The 23,064-nt window shown below is 46.9% G+C and overlaps 1 protein-coding gene across 1 annotated transcript in view; it reads right to left on the bottom strand.

The window, feature by feature from the left end:
• Positions 1-23,064, bottom strand: part of col24a1 (collagen type XXIV alpha 1 chain) — a 313,480-nt gene that overhangs the window by 4,879 nt on the left and 285,537 nt on the right. Inside the window, exons 48-59 of the mRNA XM_084310995.1 lie at positions 20,131-20,238; positions 19,277-19,384; positions 14,873-14,926; positions 14,383-14,445; positions 12,240-12,293; positions 11,362-11,397; positions 8,949-8,984; positions 8,747-8,773; positions 6,631-6,672; positions 4,562-4,730; positions 3,161-3,270; positions 2,142-2,363 (exon numbers count right to left, since the gene is read on the bottom strand). Of these exons, the coding sequence (XP_084167121.1) occupies positions 2,142-2,363; positions 3,161-3,270; positions 4,562-4,730; positions 6,631-6,672; positions 8,747-8,773; positions 8,949-8,984; positions 11,362-11,397; positions 12,240-12,293; positions 14,383-14,445; positions 14,873-14,926; positions 19,277-19,384; positions 20,131-20,238 (1,029 nt within the window). The remainder of the gene's footprint in view (positions 1-2,141; positions 2,364-3,160; positions 3,271-4,561; positions 4,731-6,630; positions 6,673-8,746; positions 8,774-8,948; positions 8,985-11,361; positions 11,398-12,239; positions 12,294-14,382; positions 14,446-14,872; positions 14,927-19,276; positions 19,385-20,130; positions 20,239-23,064) is intronic.

Here is a 23,064-nt window from a genome sequence, read left to right as displayed (position 1 = left end):
GTATCGTTAATGAACTGTACCCGATATTTATATAATATCGTCATATCGCCCAGCCCTATTGTGAAGGACAAGAATTCAAAATGTTGGACATGAAGAGAGGCTTGGAGAATCTCCTTTGGGGGATATCTCCGTCTCTAGGGGGGGGCTTCTTCAACAGGAGAGCTGATTCCCCTCCAAACTACCAACGGGGGAAAGAGTGCTAATCATATGGCTTATTTTATCATTTTTTCTTATTGTGTTGTCAGTGCTATTTTTCCATAAATGTATATAGTGATATCGGTGACATGGGAGGTGCAGAGGCGGGCAGGCTGAGTTCGGTGGGGGGGAATGCCGGGGGGAGGGGCCATCGTTCCGGCGGTTCGACAGCATTGCGTGTTGTGGGATCGGTATGGGGGGGGTGGGGTTTCCTGGGGCCCTTGGCCGCCGTGGCCCGGGTGGTATGGTCACCGGGCCGGAGGGGGCACCGGGCTTGGGGTCGCGGGCGGTCGGGGGACCATTGAGGCGTGGTGCTTAGGCCTTCTGCGGGCCTGGGCTTGGGGTTCTCGTGGGCCGGGGGGCTGGCGGGTGGGGGCTCTGGGTGCTCGGCTCTGCGCATGGTGGACCAGGATATGGGGGTGCTCTGTTTCTCGGGGAGGAGGGCGGGAGGGAGGGGTTTCTCTTGTGGGGGTCAGAGCGGCTGAGCTTTGCCCAGTGGGGTCCTGTATGTTGCGGGGTCGGTGGGCGTGGGGTGGGGCTCTCGGTGGCATGGGAAGTAGCGGGCTTGGCTCGGTGGGGGGGAGAATCTGTCCCTCTCCTCTGCTGGGCCTGGCCCAATTAATTCAAGGGACCCGTGTCGCTGGGGGCCCGGCTACGCGCACATCGGCCTGGGATATGGGGGAGTTCCAGGGGCTTAACTCAGGGGGGGGAATGTCGGGGGGGGGGGGGGGGGCATCGTTTCCGCGGTTTGGCCCGGGAGAGTGGGGTCTCGTGGGTTGTGGGTTCGTTGTGCATGGGGTGGGGTGCTTGGTGACATGGGAGGTAGCGGGCTTGGCTCGGTGGGGGGGGGAGTACCACCCCTCCACTGGGCCTGGCCCAATTAAATTCAAGGGACCCGTGTCGCTGAGTGCTCGGTCCCACGTGGGACGGACCTGGGATGTGGGGGAGCCCGGTTTCTAGGGGTGGATGGCAGGAGGGGGGGGTCCCTCTCATGGGGGTCTGGGAGGCTGAACGCAGCCAAATTCAAGGGGCCCATGTTAATGTACTGTTATGTTATTGATGTCATTGTAGGTATTGTATAAGTGTTGTTTGTCTATAAATGTTAATACAAATTTAAGTTCTAAAAAATAATAATAATTAAAAAAAAAAGCCTTTTTCTCGCTTTTTTCCTGGAATTACTGAAAAACACCCAAACCATACTCTGTTCAAAACGGTATAAAACGGAAATGTACAGATGAAAAAACAATCTGTCTCAGGCATGTTGACTAGAAGCAACTCACTGAGACCCAACAGCGTTATTAGACCCATAGATATAATATAAGATATATTTTAAGCACTCGCAAATGTCACAGTCTAAAACTATATCCATTGAATAAAGACCTGGCGATGAATGGGGTATCAGCGCCCCCTGGTGCTGGCGGTCAATGTGTTAAGGCATTAAATTGAGAATTATGAATTTAATAATTTCTAAGACTTTTCAATACCCCACAGATACCCTGATGTTATTACACAAGCAACTTGACGCGATACGCAATCAACCCAAAATTAGGTCTATAGGTCCATAATTCTCTTTAAAAGTTGTTTGTTTTTAGCTCCGAGGACGAGAACCATAGAAGGAATTAAAATGTCAGGCATCAGTTTTCACTGACTACTTTAGATCATTTGCCATTGGTCAGTTTAAATCTATAATGGCCAACTATTTCACCTCAGTCTGTAACTGTTTTGATTGATTTTAATTGTTTAATTGGTTGACTTTTGTTTTTATATTGTTTTTGTATTATGAATTGTTCCTCTCAATGTCAGTAAATGAGAGCCTGTAAATGAGAGAATCCTGTGGGATTCAAATGATTTAAAAAGTTGTACAAATATCTTTCAGTTCAAGAAAATGTATATAAAGAAAGAACATTTAGACTTTTAAATTACATTTCTGCTGTAGCGCCCCTCACCTTGCACTCGTCTTGTAGGATGTGCGGTTCAAGTAGTGTGCCTGCCTCGAAGGTCTGTCCATTCCAGCCGCGGAACCTCCGCCGTGCGCCGTGCTGTGGGACCGGGCCGTAGGCGGCGCCGGAGGGCGCGTCGCTCAGGCAGTGGAGTGTGACGCCTTGGCTGGCCTCCGTGCTCAGTAAGTGGAGGAACTTCATTTGGACCTTCCCCGCGCCGTACACCATCTGCGGAGGCGAGCACGCCCAGTGTGATTAGGATTAACTAGTTAGAACTTTGTAATATAAACGTTCTAAAGCGTTTTCTCCCCAAAAACGACATCTGAGATAGTACGATGCAACAGTGTCTCAGGAGGTAGAGCGGTCGTCTGGTAATTGGAAGGTTCCTGGTTCGATTCCCGCTCCTCCTGGGAAGCATGTCAAAGTGTCCTTGAGCAAGACACTTAACCCCTAATTGCTCCCGATGAGCAGGTTGGCACCTTGCATGGTCGCCTCTGCCGTCGGTGTGTGATTATGTGATTGAATGGGTGAATGTGAGGAACAAAATTGTAAAGCTTTGGATAAAAGCTCTATATAAATGCACCATTTACCATTTACGATGCTTACTGCTACTGCTGCAGAGAAGGTTTAGCTCACTGGAGAATATTAAGTTTTTAGCAATCTTTGTGAACGGAACAGCGATCTTTTGAAAGTTGGAATAATAATAATAAATGTATGAAGTAGCAATAAAGGCCTTGCATGGAATGGTTTTGTAGTTGTCGATCTTTCAACTGGCTTCCTGGAAGCACTGGTAACCACTTTTGAAAGAAAATGCCAAATTTCTATGCAGCGTTAGAGTAAATAAAACACTGGAAAAACACGATATTACTGTTCCATTGTGACCCGTTTCCAAGATTCAATAATATGAAGATTGTTGTTGCTGTCCAAACATTCTGTACAAGGTCTCTATTGCTGAAATTATTTCTTTCCAACATCTTTGTGAGATTTAGGACTGTGTTTTACAGTTGTATTCTATAGCACGTTACCTTATTCGATGCTAGTGGATGTAAACAGGTTTGCCCTCCTGCGGTGAAGTTACAGAAGACCTCCATGGCATCTGACATACAGCCCAGGTTTGGGTCAATCCAGAACAGACCTAAGAAGAGAGAGGAAAGGGTGTGCGTGTGGTGGAGGTGGAGGTGGAGGAGGTGGTGGTGGAGGTGGTGGTGGTGGAGGTGGAGGTGGAGGAGGTGGTGGTGGTGGTGGAGGTGGAGGAGGTGGTGGTGGTGGAGGTGGAGGTAGGGGGGTAGAACACAATACAAATTTGTGACACCTATCATTAAGTATGAAGTTGAATAATTACACTTATTACATGAGGAAAAAACAGGGCGATTACCAGGAAAACACACACTCACAAAATAAGGAAATTACCATTTCAATTTATACCTACCTACTGCTTACCCTGTAATCATAATAATCATCAAACTACCTACATCATACTACATAGTCTACCCATATACAGTATATATGTATGATAGCATGTACAATAGTGCTGTATATACTGTATATACATTTATAAATGCATATTTGCAGCATATATATATATATCTAGTATATATAGTATATATATATCTGTCTGAATATATCTGGATATAATCCTTATATATACCTACGTATACACCTGCATAAAACCCATACATGTCTGTACCTGGATATAATCCTTTTTACATATCTGTAGATACTATATCTTTGCATACATCTGATTAGCACTATTACTCTATTATATATCTTATAACCAGTTTAATCACCTGTACATTGTATATTACTATTATATTGCACTTTACTGTTACATTTGCACTCTGGTTGGATGCCAAACCTCTTTTTGTTGTACTGTACTTGTGTATAATGACAATAATGACAATACATTTAAATTAGGGATGTCCGATATTATCGGCCGATATTGGCATTCAAATGTAATATCGGAAAATATCGGTATCGGTTTAAAGAAATATATTTTCTATTTTTAAAAAAATATATATTTTTACATTTATTTAACCTTTATTTACCCAGGCAAGCAAGTAAGAACAAATTATTATTTTATTTATTGTCAAAAGTATGCATAATGTTGTGTTAATTCCACAACAAGAGATATGTAATGTTAATTACCTGAAATTATTCCGTTTTTTGGGGGGGAAACCCCGCATATATCGGTATCGGTTGATATTGGTATCGGAAATTAAGAGTTGGACAATATCGGTATAACGGTTATCGGTAAAAAAGCCAATATCGAACATCCCTAGTTTAAATGTAATGGAATCTAATCTAAAAACAACAAAGTTCTGTATACTCTCCCTTCAAAATGAATGGGGTTTGTTCATTCATAAAAGCCTGATGCTGACAAAAGCCATTAGACTGTGAATGATCTGGTGAAGAAGGTTGTTTCTTACCATCAGTGAGCTTGTCGTGACAGTCTAGCAAGTCCTTACAGATGCGAGCTGGATTCTCCTTGGTGCCTAGAGGTTTCTTTATGCTTTCGATGACACTGCTAAGGTAGCGTAGGGTCTTCAGAATCTCAGAGCTCGGGTCCGGTAGAGACACCTCTGTATTCTGGAAGCTCTGAGTCAGAACGGGTCAGCAAAATATAATATGTCAGAATTCTGTGCCAGTAAATTTGGTGAAAAACAGAATTGGTCAAAGACACCTTTCTTTGAATGTGCTTTACCTCTGTCCCCAGGGCTGAGTGTGGTGTACAGTGTTAAGTACTTTACATCTGTCCACAGGGCAGAGTGTGGTGTACAGTGTTAAGTACTTTACCTCTGTCCTCAGGGCTGAGTGTGGTGTACAGTGTTAAGTGTTTTACCTCTGTCCTCAGGGCAGAGTGTGGTGTACAGTGTTAAGTGTTTTACCTCTGTCCTCAGGGCAGAGTGTGGTGTACAGTGTTAAGTGTTTTACCTCTGTCCTCAGGGCTGAGTGTGGTGTACAGTGTTAAGTGTTTTACCTCTGTCCTCAGGGCTGAGTGTGGTGTACAGTGTTAAGTACTTTACATCTGTCCACAGGGCAGAGTGTGGTGTACAGTGTTAAGTGTTTTACCTCTGTCCTCAGGGCAGAGTGTGGTGTACAGTGTTAAGTGTTTTACCTCTGTCCTCAGGGCTGAGTGTGGTGTACAGTGTTAAGTGCTTTACCTCTGTCCTCAGGGCTGAGTGTGGTGTACAGTGTTAAGTGTTTTACATCTGTCCTCAGGGCAGAGTGTGGTGTACAGTGTTAAGTGTTTTACCTCTGTCCTCAGGGCTGAGTGTGGTGTACAGTGTTAAGTACTTTACATCTGTCCACAGGGCAGAGTGTGGTGTACAGTGTTAAGTGTTTTACCTCTGTCCTCAGGGCAGAGTGTGGTGTACAGTGTTAAGTGTTTTACATCTGTCCCCAGGGCAGAGTGTGGTGTACAGTGTTAAGTGTTTTACCTCTGTCCTCAGGGCAGAGTGTGGTGTACAGTGTTAAGTACTTTACATCTGTCCTCAGGGCAGAGTGTGGTGTACAGTGTTGAGTACTTTACATCTGTCCTCAGGGCAGACTGTGGTGTACAGTGTTAAGTGTTTTACCTCTGTCCTCAGGGCAGAGTGTGGTGTACAGTGTTAAGTGTTTTACATCTGTCCCCAGGGCAGAGTGTGGTGTACAGTGTTAAGTGTTTTACCTCTGTCCTCAGGGCAGAGTGTGGTGTACAGTGTTAAGTGTTTTACATCTGTCCCCAGGGCAGAGTGTGGTGTACAGTGTTGAGTACTTTACATCTGTCCTCAGGGCAGACTGTGGTGTACAGTGTTAAGTGTTTTACATCTGTCCTCAGGGCAGAGTGTGGTGTACAGTGTTAAGTGTTTTACCTCTGTCCTCAGGGCAGAGTGTGGTGTACAGTGTTAAGTACTTTACATCTGTCCTCAGGGCAGAGTGTGGTGTACAGTGTTAAGTGTTTTACATCTGTCCTCAGGGCAGAGTGTGGTGTACAGTGTTAAGTGTTTTACATCTGTCCTCAGGGCAGAGTGTGGTGTACAGTGTTAAGTGTTTTACCTCTGTCCCCAGGGCAGAGTGTGGTGTACAGTGTTGAGTGCTTTACCTCTGTCCTCAGGGCTGAGTGTGGTGTACAGTGTTAAGTGTTTTACATCTGTCCTCAGGGCAGAGTGTGGTGTACAGTGTTAAGTACTTTACCTCTGTCCTCAGGGCAGAGTGTGGTGTACAGTGTTAAGTGTTTTACATCTGTCCTCAGGGCAGAGTGTGGTGTACAGTGTTAAGTGTTTTACATCTGTCCTCAGGGCAGAGTGTGGTGTAAAGTGTTAAGTACTTTACCTCTGTCCCCAGGGCAGAGTGTGGTGTACAGTGTTAAGTGTTTTACCTCTGTCCTCAGGGCAGAGTGTGGTGTACAGTGTTAAGTGTTTTACATCTGTCCCCAGGGCAGAGTGTGGTGTACAGTGTTAAGTGTTTTACCTCTGTCCTCAGGGCAGAGTATGGTGTACAGTGTTAAGTGTTTTACCTCTGTCCTCAGGGCAGAATTGGAGTCGGCATAAATATGTCTCTGTGGGTTCAACCAAAAAATAAACAAAGTTAGAAAAGACACACTTGCATTCTCCATTAATCATGTTAAAGGCACAATCAACTCGGTTGCCCCACCTACTGAACGGCATTGTTTACATGCTAACTTATTGGGCTGAAGATTCTTTTTAAATTTTCAGGGCTTTTGAAACAAGGACTGACGGTGTGCGACAGCTAACCATGAGTTTTACATAACCATTGAGACTGTCATATTTTGAGTCAGGATGGGCCATAGATACCTCTCAGGGGTGTATCTACAGATCAAATTCATATGTGAATATACCAGAAGTTTGGATGGTCAAATTAATTCTGGATTGTAGCTTTAAAAGGGTTATGAAATATCCCTACAGTCTAGGGACAGTGCATTCAAACAACTCCCTTTTCAAAGTCAGAAACCAAACAACATCAGAGACTCAACCCCCTGATGTCAGTAAGATAATAATCTGGAGCTCCTCAGATAAGGAACGGGAGACAGATTTAGCAGAAACACAAAACCTTTGCATTTTTATAATCAAATGAGCTTTATTATGGATAAGTTATCAATCTTTCCAAATATTGCTGCTCCAAATTCTACATCTTGAGTTTGTCTTAGTTCTATCGTTTTGGGCTGGTGTCAGAAGTTTGTTCACTGAAGAGGCTAAAAAGTTTTAAAGGTTTATACATGTCCGGTCTCATGCGGCCTTTTGCACAAGCCAAACTCTCATACGGTCCAAATACAGCCAGAGAGAAGCCGTGAGCTAAGCGCTGTATCAATAAACTAGGACATTCCTGACATCAGCGGGGGGGCATACTAACACATTCCAAATGAGCACAAACACCTCTGGGATTATCACACATTCTGCATAAACAGAAATGCTATTTGATATAGTAGCAGGGGCCCAGCGCTGCAAGTACCAGGGCTCAGGATAAAACAGAAATGCTATTTGATACTTAACTACCCAACCCACTATAGTCTACCCATATACTCTGTATGATAGCATGTACAACTACTAGGGCGACGACCGAGCATAGAACTGGAGCGGACAGACTGGACAACGTATACCATGACCATGACCAGTATGTATAGGAACACTGTGACCCCACCATCCACCACCAATGCAAATCAATGGTAATTGACAATGGTTGATACGGTATGTAATACATCAGACCCGGTCACACCTACTGATGGTGGAAAACATTGACGATACTCCCGCAGATCGCTATTGTATTTGGCCCATATGAAAATCAGCAGAACGCTTACATCACAGCTTTGCTAAGCTCCACGCATCATGGACAACAACTCCTACCCACTATACACGGACTTGGCCCATAGAAGGAGCACGTTCAATGTTAGACTAAGACTCCCAAGATGCAACACTGAACGTCACAGGAAGTCCTTCATTTCAACAGCCATCAGACTGTATAACGCATCATTCTGCCTCACTGCCTCACTGAGCACAGAGTAACAGTACAAACTCTTGCATATCTTCCTGGACTTTGTACTTGTTACATCTACATTTAAAGATGTTTACTGTACATTTTACTGTATATTACTGTATATTTTAGAATGTATATAGATATTTTAGAATGTATATCCTTGACTGTATTTGTATTCTTATTTGTGATTTTTGACTACTACCTAAATGTTTATTGTGAGCGATCTGTAGTGCTGAATTTCCCTCGGGATTAATAAAGTAGGCCTACTTCTAATCTATTCTATTCTATTCCATTCTATCACTTGAGACGTTCGTTTCGTTAGTGCATCAAGTCCACGTCAAGCGGTTGATATCCCGACACCGGCCCGATCGCGCTGTTTAGAAAAGTTACATTCGACCTGTCTTTGAGGATGCCTCTTCAGTCTCACCCTGTGATATTTATTATTTACCAATTCAGTGGCAGGAGATTCTCCCCGTTTCCCTCCCTGGACGCTCAATGGTATGTCCTAACGTCATAGATTGCGGTCTGACGGATACTATATTGTGCACAGTCGCACACGGCCCCTACTCAATATTCATTCTATAGTACTCAAATTAACTATTACCTCAGTATATCAAATCAATGTATAAACGATGACTTACCGTAGGACCGGGAGCACCAGGAGAACCCTGAGAAGAGAGAAACACACACACACACACACACACACACACACACACACACACACACACACACACACACACACACACACAGCATGAGGGATACCGTGAGAGGTGCTCTCTTTCAGTTCAGAATGGCAGTGCAGACAACCTTGAGGTACACAGAAGAACAAGTAGGAACACTTACTCTCGGCCCTGCGTTCCCCTGGTTCCCCTGAGGCCCCTAGACATGGGAGGACACGCAAACAAAGCAACGTGTTAAAACGGCGCGACAAATCATGTCGTGCGACATTCTCTCCACAGCTTTGTAACGGAGCATTGAAAGTAGCTCACTATACTAACTCTGGGGGTGAAGTTGTCCTCGAGGGCTGACTGTGGATCAGCTTTCCCCGTCACCGTTTCCATCATTTGTAGAAATTGCCAAGCTGACCCGACTTACCCCTCTGTGAGCAACGTCTTGTCTAACAGAGGTTGTCGCCCATGATTAAATAATATATATATATATATACTACGGTGTGAAAGAGGACACTTCAGTGTGTAAAACTGGGGTGGCAGAGATTTTCTAACCTTGATATTCAAACTTCAATATTCTGACAATATTTACTTTTGTCCCTTATGTACCACTGTGTCATCCATATTGATTTCATCCCATTCCTCCCCGTTCCCAGAACCGTCCCAAGCCAAAAAGGCCTCTCGCAGCCCACGCAATTTGAGCGCCGGTGCATCAACAGAACTCTAGCGCTAAGACCAGCAGCCCCCCCCCCCCCCCCCCCCCGCGCCAGCTGGTCCTTATTACGCCCCCTCCTTGGGGGGAGTGGGCTGTATGTGGTGTGTGTGTGTGTATTTATGTATCTGTCTGTATCTAGTAAGAGGAATAGTGAGAAATGAGAATCAACGGGTTTGAGTGTGTGTGTGTGTGTGTGTGTATGTTCCTCAGCGGGGGTTGCCATGGGATTTGCGCAGCCCTGAGAATCCTTCAAACGGTTTACAGCGCGGAGTCGCGGAGGAGGAAGTGTTTACACTACCCCTGAGAGACGCGCGGCGCTAACGTTATGACAAGGCATTTCCTTAATACAGTTTACATTACGGGGAGGGGAGGTACAGTAAGGCCCGGTGGATAGACTCTCCACACAACTCTCACAGGACCAGCCGTTTACTGTAAACAGACCCCGGTTACGCACGTCTACAGACGAGAGAGAGACGTTACGCCAAGTCCTCCACATCAGCAAGAACCGTAGCGTTGCTTTGAGCCGGTGCCGTGTGTGTGCGGGGGGGGGGCGCTCGCGGTGTCAGGCGGCGCTCGCGGTGTCAGGAGGCGGGGCGCTTGCGGTGTCGGGAGGCGCTCGTGGTGTCAGGAGGCGCTCGTGGTGTCAGGAGGCGCTCGTGGTGTCAGGAGGCGCTCGTGGTGTCAGGAGGAGCTTGTGGTGTCAGGAGGCGCTTGTGGTGTCGGGAGGTGCTCGTGGTGTCAGGAGGCGCTTGCGGTGTCGGGATGCGCTCGTGGTGTCAGGAGGCGCTCGTGGTGTCAGGAGGCGCTCGTGGTGTCAGGAGGCGCTCGTGGTGTCAGGAGGAGCTTGTGGTGTCAGGAGGCGCTTGTGGTGTCAGGAGGCGGGGCGCTCGTGGTGTCAGGAGGCGGGGCGCTTGCGGTGTCGGGAGGCGCTCGTGGTGTCAGGAGGCGCTCGTGGTGTCAGGAGGCGCTCGTGGTGTCAGGAGGCGCTCGTGGTGTCAGGAGGAGCTTGTGGTGTCAGGAGGCGCTTGTGGTGTCAGGAGGCGGGGCGCTCGTGGTGTCAGGAGGCGGGGCGCTTGCGGTGTCGGGAGGCGCTCGTGGTGTCAGGAGGCGCTCGTGGTGTCAGGAGGCGCTCGTGGTGTCAGGAGGCGCTCGTGGTGTCAGGAGGAGCTCATGGTGTCAGGAGGAGCTTGTGGTGTCGGGAGGCGCTCATGGTGTCAGGAGGCGCTCGTGGTGTCAGGAGGCGCTCGTGGTGTCAGGAGGAGCTCATGGTGTCAGGAGGAGCTCGTGGTGTCAGGAGGCGCTCGTGGTGTCAGGAGGAGCTCATGGTGTCAGGAGGAGCTCATGGTGTCAGGAGGCGCTCGTGGTGTCAGGAGGAGCTCATGGTGTCAGGAGGAGCTCGTGGTGTCAGGGGGCGCTCGTGGTGTCAGGAGGCGCTCATGGTGTCAGGAGGAGCTCGTGGTGTCAGGAGGAGCTTGTGGTGTCAGGGGGCGCTCGTGGTGTCAGGAGGCGCTTGTGGTGTCAGGAGGAGCTTGTGGTGTCAGGGGGCGCTCGTGGTGTCAGGAGGCGCTCACGGTGTCAGGAGGCAGGGGCGTTCACGGTGTCAGGAGGCGCTCGTGGTGTCAGGAGGCGGGGCGTTCACGGTGTCAGGGGGCGCTCGTGGTGTCAGGAGGCGGGGGCGTTCGCGGTGTCAGGGGGGCGCTCGTGGTGTCAGGAGGCGGGGCGTTCACGGTGTCAGGGGGCGCTCGTGGTGTCAGGAGTTTAGGAAGTCTGACACCGGGGGGAAGACCAGTGTGTTCATGTAACGACGGGAGAGACTGCGTCGGCTTGTTGGGGGAGAAAAAAAAGGAATTCAAACTATGATTGGGAATCTCACCATTTCACCGCTGCTGCCCGTCGGGCCCCTGGGTCCCTGTGGAGGAGAAGGAGAAGAAGAAGAAGAAGAAGAAGAAGAAGAAGAAGAAGAAGAAGAAGAAGAAGAAGAAGAAGAAGAAGAAGAAGAAGAAGAAGAAGAAGAAGAAGAAGAAGAAGAAGAAGAAGAAGAAGAAGAAGAAGAAGAAGAAGAAGAAGAAGAAAAGATTTCAACCTGAGTACCCCACTTTTTTTTTTGCCTCACATCCAATGTTTTAAGTATTTATAACTAGCATGTAACAGAATCATAGGTAACCAGACGGCCTGGTCGGGTCTGGAAGCGTCTCTGCCTGCTGTTCCCAGCGCTCTGAGGGAATCTCACTCCTGCTCAGCCCAGTTTCTCACCACAATAATGTAAATTTTTCCCCCTTTTAGAATTGATTTACTCTTACATGCTTCCCGAGCATGCAGGATATAACTCAATTATTTATTTAGCAAAGAGAAATACTGGCTTTGTTATGTTTCAGTTCCAAGGGCCTGTGTGACTGATTCACGCACACCGATACCCATGCACCAGATTCCAATTCCAAATCCATGATCTGTTTGAAAAGTCAACCTACAAATTTGGGAAGTGAGACCCCAGGAGACTAAGGTGGAATAAATATAATTACGGGAATAGTGATTTTGGCTTGAATAAAAAGACTGACACCGTCAATGACCCGGAGTGATGAGAAAAAGGCTTTCTTTTCCAACGTCATCTTTGACAAAAAGATCTGTTGATCTATGCAGTGGCCTGGTTGTGGCAACACACAAACACACACACACACATGCGGACATTCACACACTCTCTCTCTCTTTCTCTTTCTCACTCTCTTCCTCTCTCTTACACACACAGAAACCTACAGGTTTTCCTATTGGGCCGATGGTTCCCTCAGGCCCTACAGGTCCGGAGAAACCCTGCAACAGATGGAGAAGGAAGATAAACACAAAGCTGAAGGCAGCATCACATCTAGTGCACTTCTCTCCCCTCCTAAACCACAGCTAGCATTGTCCGGAACATTAGAAAGAAAAAGAATGAACTTGTGTTTGTAAGATTATTCCCATGTGTCAGTGATATACAGCAGTGATTCTCAAAGTGGAGTCCTCAAGTGCGTTCCAGGGGGTCCCCAGTGAGAGAATGTATGAGAATGAGAATGTTTTCTCCTCTAGTATGGAATTCTGGGTGAAATCATATGTAACAACAAATATCCTCACAGATGGGGGTCCCTGGGACAAGATCTTATAAAATAAGGGGTCCTTGACCAATTATGAATCAATCTGTGGGTCCTTGACATGAAAAGGTTTGAGAACTACAGTATGCCCAGAGAAAGCAAAGGGGGTACATTGCATGCCTACAGTGTGTGACCCCTTGACCCCTATGAGTGTGTTTGAGATTTGTATTATGTATCTATTATTTTGTTTTACTTTTGGTGCTCGACTCCCAGCACTGCAAATAAAGACAGCACAGTGACCCGCAAATTATCTCTCTCTCTCTATTGGTTGCCATCACCGGCTACCATTTTGTTATTGAAAACCAAACGCTTGCCAGAAGCGAGGCGGACCGGCCAATAGAAGTAGAACACGAGGACGAGTCAGTGTCGCCATGAAACCATTCCAAAAGGGCCTTTATCGCCGGGAGACCAATCACATCGTGAGAAGCGTCTCTTATCCTCTTAAGCTGCAACGTCCCTCATATGGGACGTTTTTCGGATGTTTTGCAACCGGCACTTTGGCGACCCCTAGTGGCTCGAGTGTGCATATTTTGTAATACAATATATATATATCGAATTGAAGGCTTATTTGTTGCCTGTTGATAGTGACAAAATCCGACAAAATCCGTTCAGCGGTTCTCGAGTTACATGCCGGTATTTGAGGCTTGTGCAAAGTACATGGTATTGCGCAAAATACCACTCCCGACTCAGGCTGCAGTAGTTCCATCAATCTAGATCCGATCTCGAAAATGATTGTGAATCGTTGTAGCCAATGAGTGTGGCTTTCCAATGATACCCCACATGGGGATCTAAATAAAAAAACAAAAACACGAAAGAACACGAAAACAGGAAGAGCAAAACAGCCGAATGAATTGAAGTCTATGAGAAAACTGAGTTTTTCTTTGTACACAGTTTACCAAAATCACTCCTAATCACTCATTTCTGAATGGATCCTTATGAAATTTGGATATGTACTACATAAGGCTTCGGGGCTATGGCTCTGTATGGATTTGTAAGCCATACCCCCTTCTGGGGAAATACTACCGCTGGACTACTAACTACTACAGAAAAACTTGAGTAACAAGTATTTTTACAACTCAAGTTCACTATTACGTTAGCACTAAAAGTGAGTTTTTTTCTGGAATCAGAAACTTCAGAATGTCATCTTTCAAAAGAGACCAGGCTCATGCATGTGCTATAAGTATAAAGTATGTTGTTTTGGTTTGCAAAAAAGGTATGCAGTCCTCAAGTTCAAGTTCAAAAATTGCCACTTTTCTGCCCGCTTGTGCTCGACTTCTTCCGTGTCATGTTATTACTCTACACTGGCCACACTGTAAATGGCCACGATGTGATCTGTAGTCATAGGGTGTCCCCACTGCGCAAGGGCGTAGGTCTGGTTGCAACATGGGAGGGGGGGGGCACTTTAAGTGGGGGGTCTGGGGGTCCTCCCGCAAGACATTTTGAGCATCAAACACTTATAGTTTCCTGCATTCTGGTGTACTTTCAGGCATTCTGTATTGCTGTCAAAGAGTTATTTCTCCTGTATTGTTTCTGCACATTCAAAACATATCACCCGTGTTTTGGGTTGTTTTTTTCAGAATCATGTACAACCAATCTTGAAATCTTGAAAATCACAAGAAATCAGGGGGGAGAATGTACCTCTTCTCAATATTGAGGGTGACATACAACCCCCACCTAAATCTACACCACATACTATCATATTCATAGACAATAAGACCCTCTGGGCCCTCGTCAGATTTGTGTGATCAAACCGAAAGCCGGGGTTTGTTACTTACCAGAGAACCCATTGGGCCTTTAGGACCCAGCACACCCTTCAAGCCCAAATCGCCATCCGGTCCCTGAAGCCAAAACAGAAGATGTCTGGTCAGATAAAGACATGTAATTTGACTGGGATACTAATATTATAGGATTAGGACAGATGGGTCTGGTTGGATCCTGGTATTAAGGTAAAGTATATCTCATCTTCTCTCCTCTCGTTGCATTATATCACATCTTATCATCTCATATCCTTAGCTCTTATTTCATCTAATTTCCGCCTATCCTGTCTCAACCTATCGCATCTCACCTTCTCTCCTTTCACTTCACCTCTCCTCTAATCTAACGTCATCCTCCCTCTCCTTCTCTTGAAGTTATCTCCTCTCCTCTCCTCTCCTCTCCTCTCCTCTCCTCTCCTCTCCTCTCCTCTCCTCTCCTCTCCTCTCCTCCTCCATCTCATCTCCCCTCAGACTGTGCAGTGAATGTGCTTGGTATAGTAAAACCTCTCACCTTTGGTCCTGGGAACCCCTGGAAGCCGATCATTCCCAGGTCTCCAGGCGCCCCCTGCAGAAAAGATGGCGACATGACAAAAACACATTAGATCAAATGACATGTCAGGTTAACCCTTTAACTACCACACTAGAAAGGGTTAACCCTGGGCGGTCAGGTGGCGTAACGGAGATTGCGTTCGTCACCAAACCCCGGAGCGGCTAGATTCGCCTGTTCGAATCCAGCTCACAGCTCCGGGATTGTCACCAGCTTGGCTGGCCGTTCACACTAATACAATTGGCAGTATTAGAGGGTGGGAGAAGCTGGCGGGGTGGGTCCGGGTCGTTGTAAACAGCGACTCCTACAGTTCGGTCGGGGCGCCTGCTAAGCGCGGATAGGACTTGAGTGGGATAGTGTGATCCTTCCACACGCTACGCCCTCTCAATGAGAATCCGCGCTGCCAGGTGAAAAGAAGCGGTTGATTGGCTGGACGTGTGTCGGAGGAAGCACGTGATAGCCTCCACTCTCCCAGACCGACTGTGGGGGGTAAGTGCGCAGCGACCAGGAAGGGGATTGGGAATTGGCATAACGACTAACATTGGGATGGGAGAAAATCGGAGGAAAATGGAGGGGGAAAAAGATCCAAAAAAAAAATTAACCCTTTCACTACCACACTACAGAAGGTTAACCCATTCACTACCACACTACAGAAGGTTAACCTTTCACTACCACAATACAGGGGGTTAACCCTTTCACTACCACACTACATGAGGTTAACCATTTCACTACCACACTGCAAAAGGTTAACCCTTTCACTACCACACTACAGAAGGTTAACACTTTCACTACAACACTACAGACGGTTAACCGTTTGTAGTGTGGTAGTGAAAGGTTACCTAAAAGCGTAGGCCGACACGTCAGACCCAGGAGAACGCCCCGCACAAGATACGTGTCTTGGCCATTTTACAGATGATAAACCAAATGTAGGTACTGTATGCACTCTATAATCACAGCACTGGGTTTGTGAGAGTGTGTGTGAGAGAGAGAGAGAGAGAGAGAGAGAGAGAGAGAGAGAGAGAGAGAGAGAGAGAGACGGAGAGAGAAAGAGAGAGAGGATTATTATGAAAGCATTTAACCTATTTCTGTGTTCCATCGTTTCTTCCCTACACTCTCCTGTATTTCCCTCTCCACCTCAAAGGAACCCACAGAGACAGAGAGACACATGGACGTATGCACACCACACACACACACACACACACACACACACACACACACACACACACACACACACACACACACACACACACACACACACACACACACACACACACACACACACACAGGTAGGGTGTCTGAGCCCTCTCTCTGGGTCTGGCTGATGTCTGTCGTCCAGGGTGCCCGCCCCCTCCATGTTTGCACAGCCAATCATCCACATCCTCCCGCCAAGCTCTGCTTTCTGGCCCCGCGGCTTTGGCTGAGAAACGCCATTCCCTCAAAAGAGTAAAGGGATCCGACCCAAGGGCCGTAAAGCCAAGTGTCTTTCAATGAAAGTGCACGGGAGGGGACGGGGGGAGAAACAGAGAGAGAGAGAGAGAGAGAGAGAGAGCGAGCGAAAGAGAGAGAGAGATAGAGAAAGATAGAGAGAGAGAAATATGGAGAGAGAGAGTGATGGAGAGAGATGGAGAGAGATAAAGATAGAGAGAGATGGAGAGCGAGAGAAAGATGGAGAGAGAGCGAGATGGAGAGATAGAGAGAGAGAAAGATGGAAAGAGAGAGAAAGATGGAAAGAGAGAGCGAGAGAAATATGGAGATAGATGGAGAGAGAGATGGAGAGAGAGAGAGAGATGGAGAGAGAGAGCGAGAGGGGGGGGGGGTGTGGGTGGATGTCCTCTCAGAGTTATGTAAGTAAAGCGGAGCAGGTCCCTGTAGTGAGGTGGATGTTACATAATCCAGCCTCGGCAGGTCGGAATGTTTCCATCCCCCCATCCCGTCTCACCCACATCATTTATAACCGGGCTAAGGGTGGGAAGGTGTCGGGAGACACACATATCTGTTCACCCCCACCGCAACTTGGCCGTGTACCTAGAGCCTACCGCGGGTTCTATTTAGAGACGGGTATTAAAGAATGCATATAATACGCTTATTCCCTTCCCCCATCTGGCACACGAAGAGAAAGAAACAACAAACGGCTATCATCGGCAGACAAGAGCAACGCGGTGCCGGGTCCACACCGTTTCCAACAGTGAAACAGGAGACGCGCTAACATAAAGGGCATGGGTTTGAGTTTAACACTTCAAAGGGGGAAAATCCAGTCTGTGGTACAATAGAGGCCTTGCACGGAAGGTGTGTGTAGTTCTCCTTCTTGCGGTGTGGCTGCTTGTAACCACTGGAAACCAATTTCAAAGGGAAATACCAAGGGCGGGATCCACAAAGAATGGATTGCACAATGCTAATTGCACCCTTACTTACAATTCATTATCCATTGAAAATGGGGGACCCTGATGTAAGAGAATGTTGTTGTTAAGGGCATGCAGACCAGAGAAAGATTTTCGTCTTGTTTACATCAGAGTCCCCCATTTTCAATTCATAATGTTGTATTGTAAGTAAGGGTGCAATTAGCACCGTGCAATCCATTCTTTGTGGATCCCGCCCCACGTTTTTGTGCAGTGGTAGAGTAGGTAAAACACCAGAAAAGCATGGTGTTATATATTATTTAGTTATATATTTCTCATTATATCAAAACATAGCAACCGTTGTTTTGCACATAGCAACCGTTGTCTCTTCCATTGCCAGGTACAAAGCAATGGTCACTATGTTACAGGCAGCCATGTTGGAAGAACTAAACAAACATTCTGTTCCTCTATTCATATATACCACGGTCTAGGCAGTCCGTCAAATATTTGTGATTTTTTCCCCTCAAAACTAAAACCCAAAGAACCAAGGTTCTAATATGTGACGTCAGAAGACACTTTTTGTACACTTTTTTTTTTACCTTTAACCTTAATCGATTTGTCCTCTGTTTAGTGCCGACCATTCCTTGGTAAACCATGGCCACATATTACAGTGTCCACAAGGTTTATCCCAGATTCACTTTTAACGGAGCGTCTCCATTAAAAGAGATTGGTCACTTACATCACTAATTAGAGTCTAGGCTCTCATATTCACCGCGTTTCCCAGGGTAGATGTGCTGATCTGTGACTAAAGTCTTCATGACCTTTTTCATACTAACAGACTGACTCTAGATCAGTATCCCAGTGAAAGAGGCTTTGTGAATATGGACCTTGTTCACGTTCATACATTTCTTAAAAACACTTAGTGGTCAGACATTCCTAATCTACTGTTCAAAGAACAATTCCAACAGATACAATGAAGACCACACCAGTGGTACAGCAGATACAGGGAAGACCACACCAGTGGTACAACAGATACAATGAAGACCACACCAGTGGTACAACATATACAGGGAAGACCACACCAGTGGTACAACATATACAGGGAAGACCACACCAGTGGTACAACAGATACAGTGAAGACCACACCAGTGGTACAACATATACAGGGAAGACCACACCAGTGGTACAACATATACAGGGAAGACCACACCAGTGGTACAATATATACAGGGAAGACCACACCAGTGGTACAACAGATACAATGAAGACCACACCAGTGGTACAACATATACAGGGAAGACCACACCAGTGGTACAACATATACAGGGAAGACCACACCAGTGGTACAACATATACAGTGAAGACCACACCAGTGGTACAACAGATACAATGAAGACCACACCAGTGGTACAATATATACAGGGAAGACCACACTAGTGGTACAACATATACAGGGAAGACCACACCAGTGGTACAACATATACAATGAAGACCACACCAGTGGTACAATATATACAGGGAAGACCACACCAGTGGCACAACAGATACAGTGAAGACCACACCAGTGGTACAACATATACAGGGAAGACCACACCAGTGATACAACAGATACAGTGAAGACCACACCAGTGGTACAACATATACAGGGAAGACCACACCAGTGGTACAACATATACAGGGAAGACCACACCAGTGGTACAACATATACAGGGAAGACCACACCAGTGGTACAACAGATACAATGAAGACCACACCAGTGATACAACAGATACAATGAAGACCACACCAGTGGTACAACAGATACAGTGAAGACCACACCAGTGGTACAACATATACAGGGAAGACCACACCAGTGGTACAACAGATACAATGAAGACCACACCAGTGGTACAACATATACAGGGAAGACCACACCAGTGGTACAACAGATACAATGAAGACCACACCAGTGGCACAACAGATATATTGAAAACCACACCAGTGGTACAACAGATACAGTGAAGACCACACCAGTGGTACAACAGATACTCACCGGCTGTCCTTTGAGCCCTGGGTCTCCTTTCCCACCCTGATCACCGGTTGACCCCTCAATGCCCTTGATTCCTGGGGGTCCCTTCTCCCCTGCCAGGCCGTGCTCTCCCTGGGTAGAGAAGAGGCATAGTTCAGGGGGTTAAATAATTTTTGGTGTGTGGGGGAGTGTTGTCTCAGTATACAGGCACGGTGGAAGGAAATGGTATAAGCAAAACTGAACTTAAATTATATTTTCTTTTTAGGATAATATTGGTGGCGGCTGGCCAGGGGTTACAGAAGCCATCTTGTTGACCGGCAGGTCAGCCGCTCCAAACAGGCGAGGGAAAAGTAGGTTGGGCGAGTGGATGAGCAACACTCTCCCCATCCCCAAACAACTACCCTGCCCTTGAGAAAGGCGTTAAAAGTCCTCGACCGTTCCACCTGAGCTGCTGAGCAGACAGCAGTATAGAAGACTGGTTATACTGAGCAGTTCCTTGGTGTGTATATATATATAATATAAGATATTCCTTTATTGATCCCCTTGGGGAAATTCAGGCATCATAGTAGCATGGGAGAGGGAAGGTACAGGTATGGGCAGGGTAATAGTAGAAAGACATAAATATAGGCAAAAACCTTTGATCTGAATATAAAAATATGAGAAAAAATAAGCAGTGTAAACAATATAATTAATTCAGATTTTTTTTTTTAATAAACATATACAGTATGTAACCAGCATGAGTGTGAGGTAGGATGTTGCAAGAAGGCCCAAGTTTCCCTTAATAAAACAGGTTACAGAGGTCTAATAAAATAAGACCACCGGCTTTCTGTTGAAATTGGAAGGAGGTCGTTACAGTGAAGGCTGTGTTGTGGGTTTACCTTAAGACCATGAGGACCTCTCTCTCCGAACGCTCCCGGCAGTCCCACCAATCCACGCAGCCCCGGACGACCAGCGACCCCCTCCTGCCCTGTGACACCCGTCTGACCCTACACACACACACACACACACACACACACACACACACACACACACACACACACACACACACACACACACACACACACACACACACACACACACACACACACACACACACACACACACACCCACACACTTAATACATTTGACCAAAAAATAGACACGGGTACGATACACATAAACAAAGTAGGAGTAAACAAAACAGCAACGTATCAATTGAAACTGATCATTCACATCTTTTTCATTAGAAACTACAATCTGGAACCATTCAGAGGGGGAAAAAACGTATTTTAAAAGTATAGTCATCCATTGTATTTGTTTTGAGTTCTTCAGACATGAAACAACTTCAGTTGACAAAACAAACCCAAAAAACGGTATTTCACTATCAAGACGTTACATTTCTACACGTGTTTTACATTCCGACGCGCCGGCACGGCTGGACTAGTAATCTGGCATACCGGGCATTTTCCCGGTGGGCCAACACACCTTGGGGCAGATATAATTTGATTACAAAAAAATAAATAAAAAGTTTGGTCAACGACCGGCCCATAAAGCAGGGGCAGCGGCCCATTTGTTAATTTTCTATACTGACACTGGGCTGGCCCAATCACATCTCTTACTAAGCCCCCACCCCAGTCAAAAAGTTTCTACTTTTTAAATGTACTTAAGTACTAAAAAGTAAAAGTTAAAACTTTTTTTCTGACTGTCTATTCTTCTGATAGCAGGTGTTTAATCAAAGATCCCCGCTTTCTAGTCTTGCACAAGGACCAATCAGCATGGGTATGGGCGGGTTCATTTTCCATTGATGGGGGTTTGATTGACTGTTTTTAAATAAAGCGCGGCAGCAGGATTCATAGAATATTAGAATATTGTATTAGAACAACAGCGTTGAGGTGGGGGCTGGGGGGGGTCTGTATTAGAATAACAGTGTTGAGGTGGGGGCTGGGGGGGGGGGGGGGCTGTATTAGAATAACAGTGTTGAGGTGGGGGCTGGGGGGGGGGTCTGTATTAGAATAACAGTGTTGAGGTGGGGGCTGGGGGAGGGGGGGGGGTCTGTATTAGAACAACAGTGTTGAGGTGGGGGCTGGGGGGGGGGGGCTGTATTAGAATAACAGTGTTGAGGTGGGGGCTGGGGGGAGGGGGGGGGGGCTGTATTAGAACAACAGTGTTGAGGTGGGGGCTGGGGGGGGTCTGTATTAGAATAACAGTGTTGAGGTGGGGGCTGGGGGGGAGGGGGGAGGGTCTGTATTAGAATAACAGTGTTGAGGTGGGGGCTGGGGGGGAGGGGGGGGGGTCTGTATTAGAATAACAGTGTTGAGGTGGGGGCTGGGGGGAGGGGGGGGGGGTCTGTATTAGAACAACAGTGTTGAGGTGGGGGCTGGGGGGGAGGGGGGGGGGTCTGTATTAGAACAACAGTGTTGAGGTGGGGGCTGGGGGGAGGGGGGGGTCTGTATTAGAATAACAGTGTTGAGGTGGGGGCTGGGGGGGAGGGGGGGGGTCTGTATTAGAATAACAGTGTTGAGGTGGGGGCTGGGGGGGGGGGTCTGTATTAGAATAACAGTGTTGAGGTGGGGGCTGGGGGGGGTCTGTATTAGAATAACAGTGTTGAGGTGGGGGCTGGGGGGGGGTCTGTATTAGAATAACAGTGTTGAGGTGGGGGCTGGGGGGGAGGGGGGGGTCTGTATTAGAATAACAGTGTTGAGGTGGGGGCTGGGGGGGGAGGGGGGGGGGGTCTGTATTAGAACAACAGTGTTGAGGTGGGGGCTGGGGGGGAGGGGGGGGGTCTGTATTAGAATAACAGATCGAGTTGCAGCAGTTTTATACAGCTCCTGTTCCTGGATAACTCATGAAATAATAATCCCCAGGAAGCGGTTTGGAATTACACTGCTTTAGATTTGTTGGTTGAAGCGCCCGCTCCCCCCCCCACCCCCAGGCCCCCTGGGGAGGTCTTGCATCAGGAAAAACCCACTGTGTCTGTCAGGAATAAGATCACTGAGAGATTTAATTAAGTCTGACCTGGTGTCTTGGCCCAAACACACTCACACTCATGCAGGTACTCATGCACACGCACACACGCACGCACGCACACACGCACGCTCGCGCACGCACACACACACACATCTGTACATCTGTTTTTTGAATCGCTCTAGCCATCTACCCCACCTAGCATCCATGGTTTGGTATTGCACATTGACTTGCAGGTGTCCGCTAGTGGCCAGGTAGAGGAGGCCTAGAGCATGGTCACATGTGTGGTGAAGGTGCCGGGTCGTTACATGTTTCTTTAAACCACATCAGTGTGCAAATCCTGTTCTAGTCTTTCAGTATTGGAATCTTTATTTTGATGTTTTTTGCCCAGTTCATTAAATTATGTTTTAGATTCTTCCAATAAACCTATTCTTTCATTCATTATATCCTGGATCTCATTTTGGATTTGTTGGGGCCACATTGGATGTTGGAGATACATTGGATGTTGGAGATACATTGGATGTTGGAGCCACATTGGATGTTGGAGACACATTGGATGTTGGACACCTTGGACGTTGTAGACACATTAAACATGCGTGTTGAAGATACTACCTGGTTTGCTAACACTGACACTAACACACACACACACACACACACACACACACACACACACACACACACACACACACACACACACACACACACACACACACACACACACACACACACACACACACACACACACACACACACACACACACACACACACACACACACACACACACACACACACACAGATACACGATAGGGGTTCACACTGATAGGGATCAGGTTCATTGCTCTGACCACTAGAGAGAAGCCACAGTGAT

The sequence above is a fragment of the Notolepis coatsorum genome, assembly GCF_963971535.1.
Source record: "Notolepis coatsorum genome assembly, chromosome: 3".
In the NCBI taxonomy this organism is placed as follows: Eukaryota; Metazoa; Chordata; class Actinopteri; order Aulopiformes; family Paralepididae; genus Notolepis; species Notolepis coatsorum.
The sequence above is the reverse complement of the archived record's forward strand: the minus strand, read 5'-3'. Positions and strand labels throughout refer to the sequence as shown.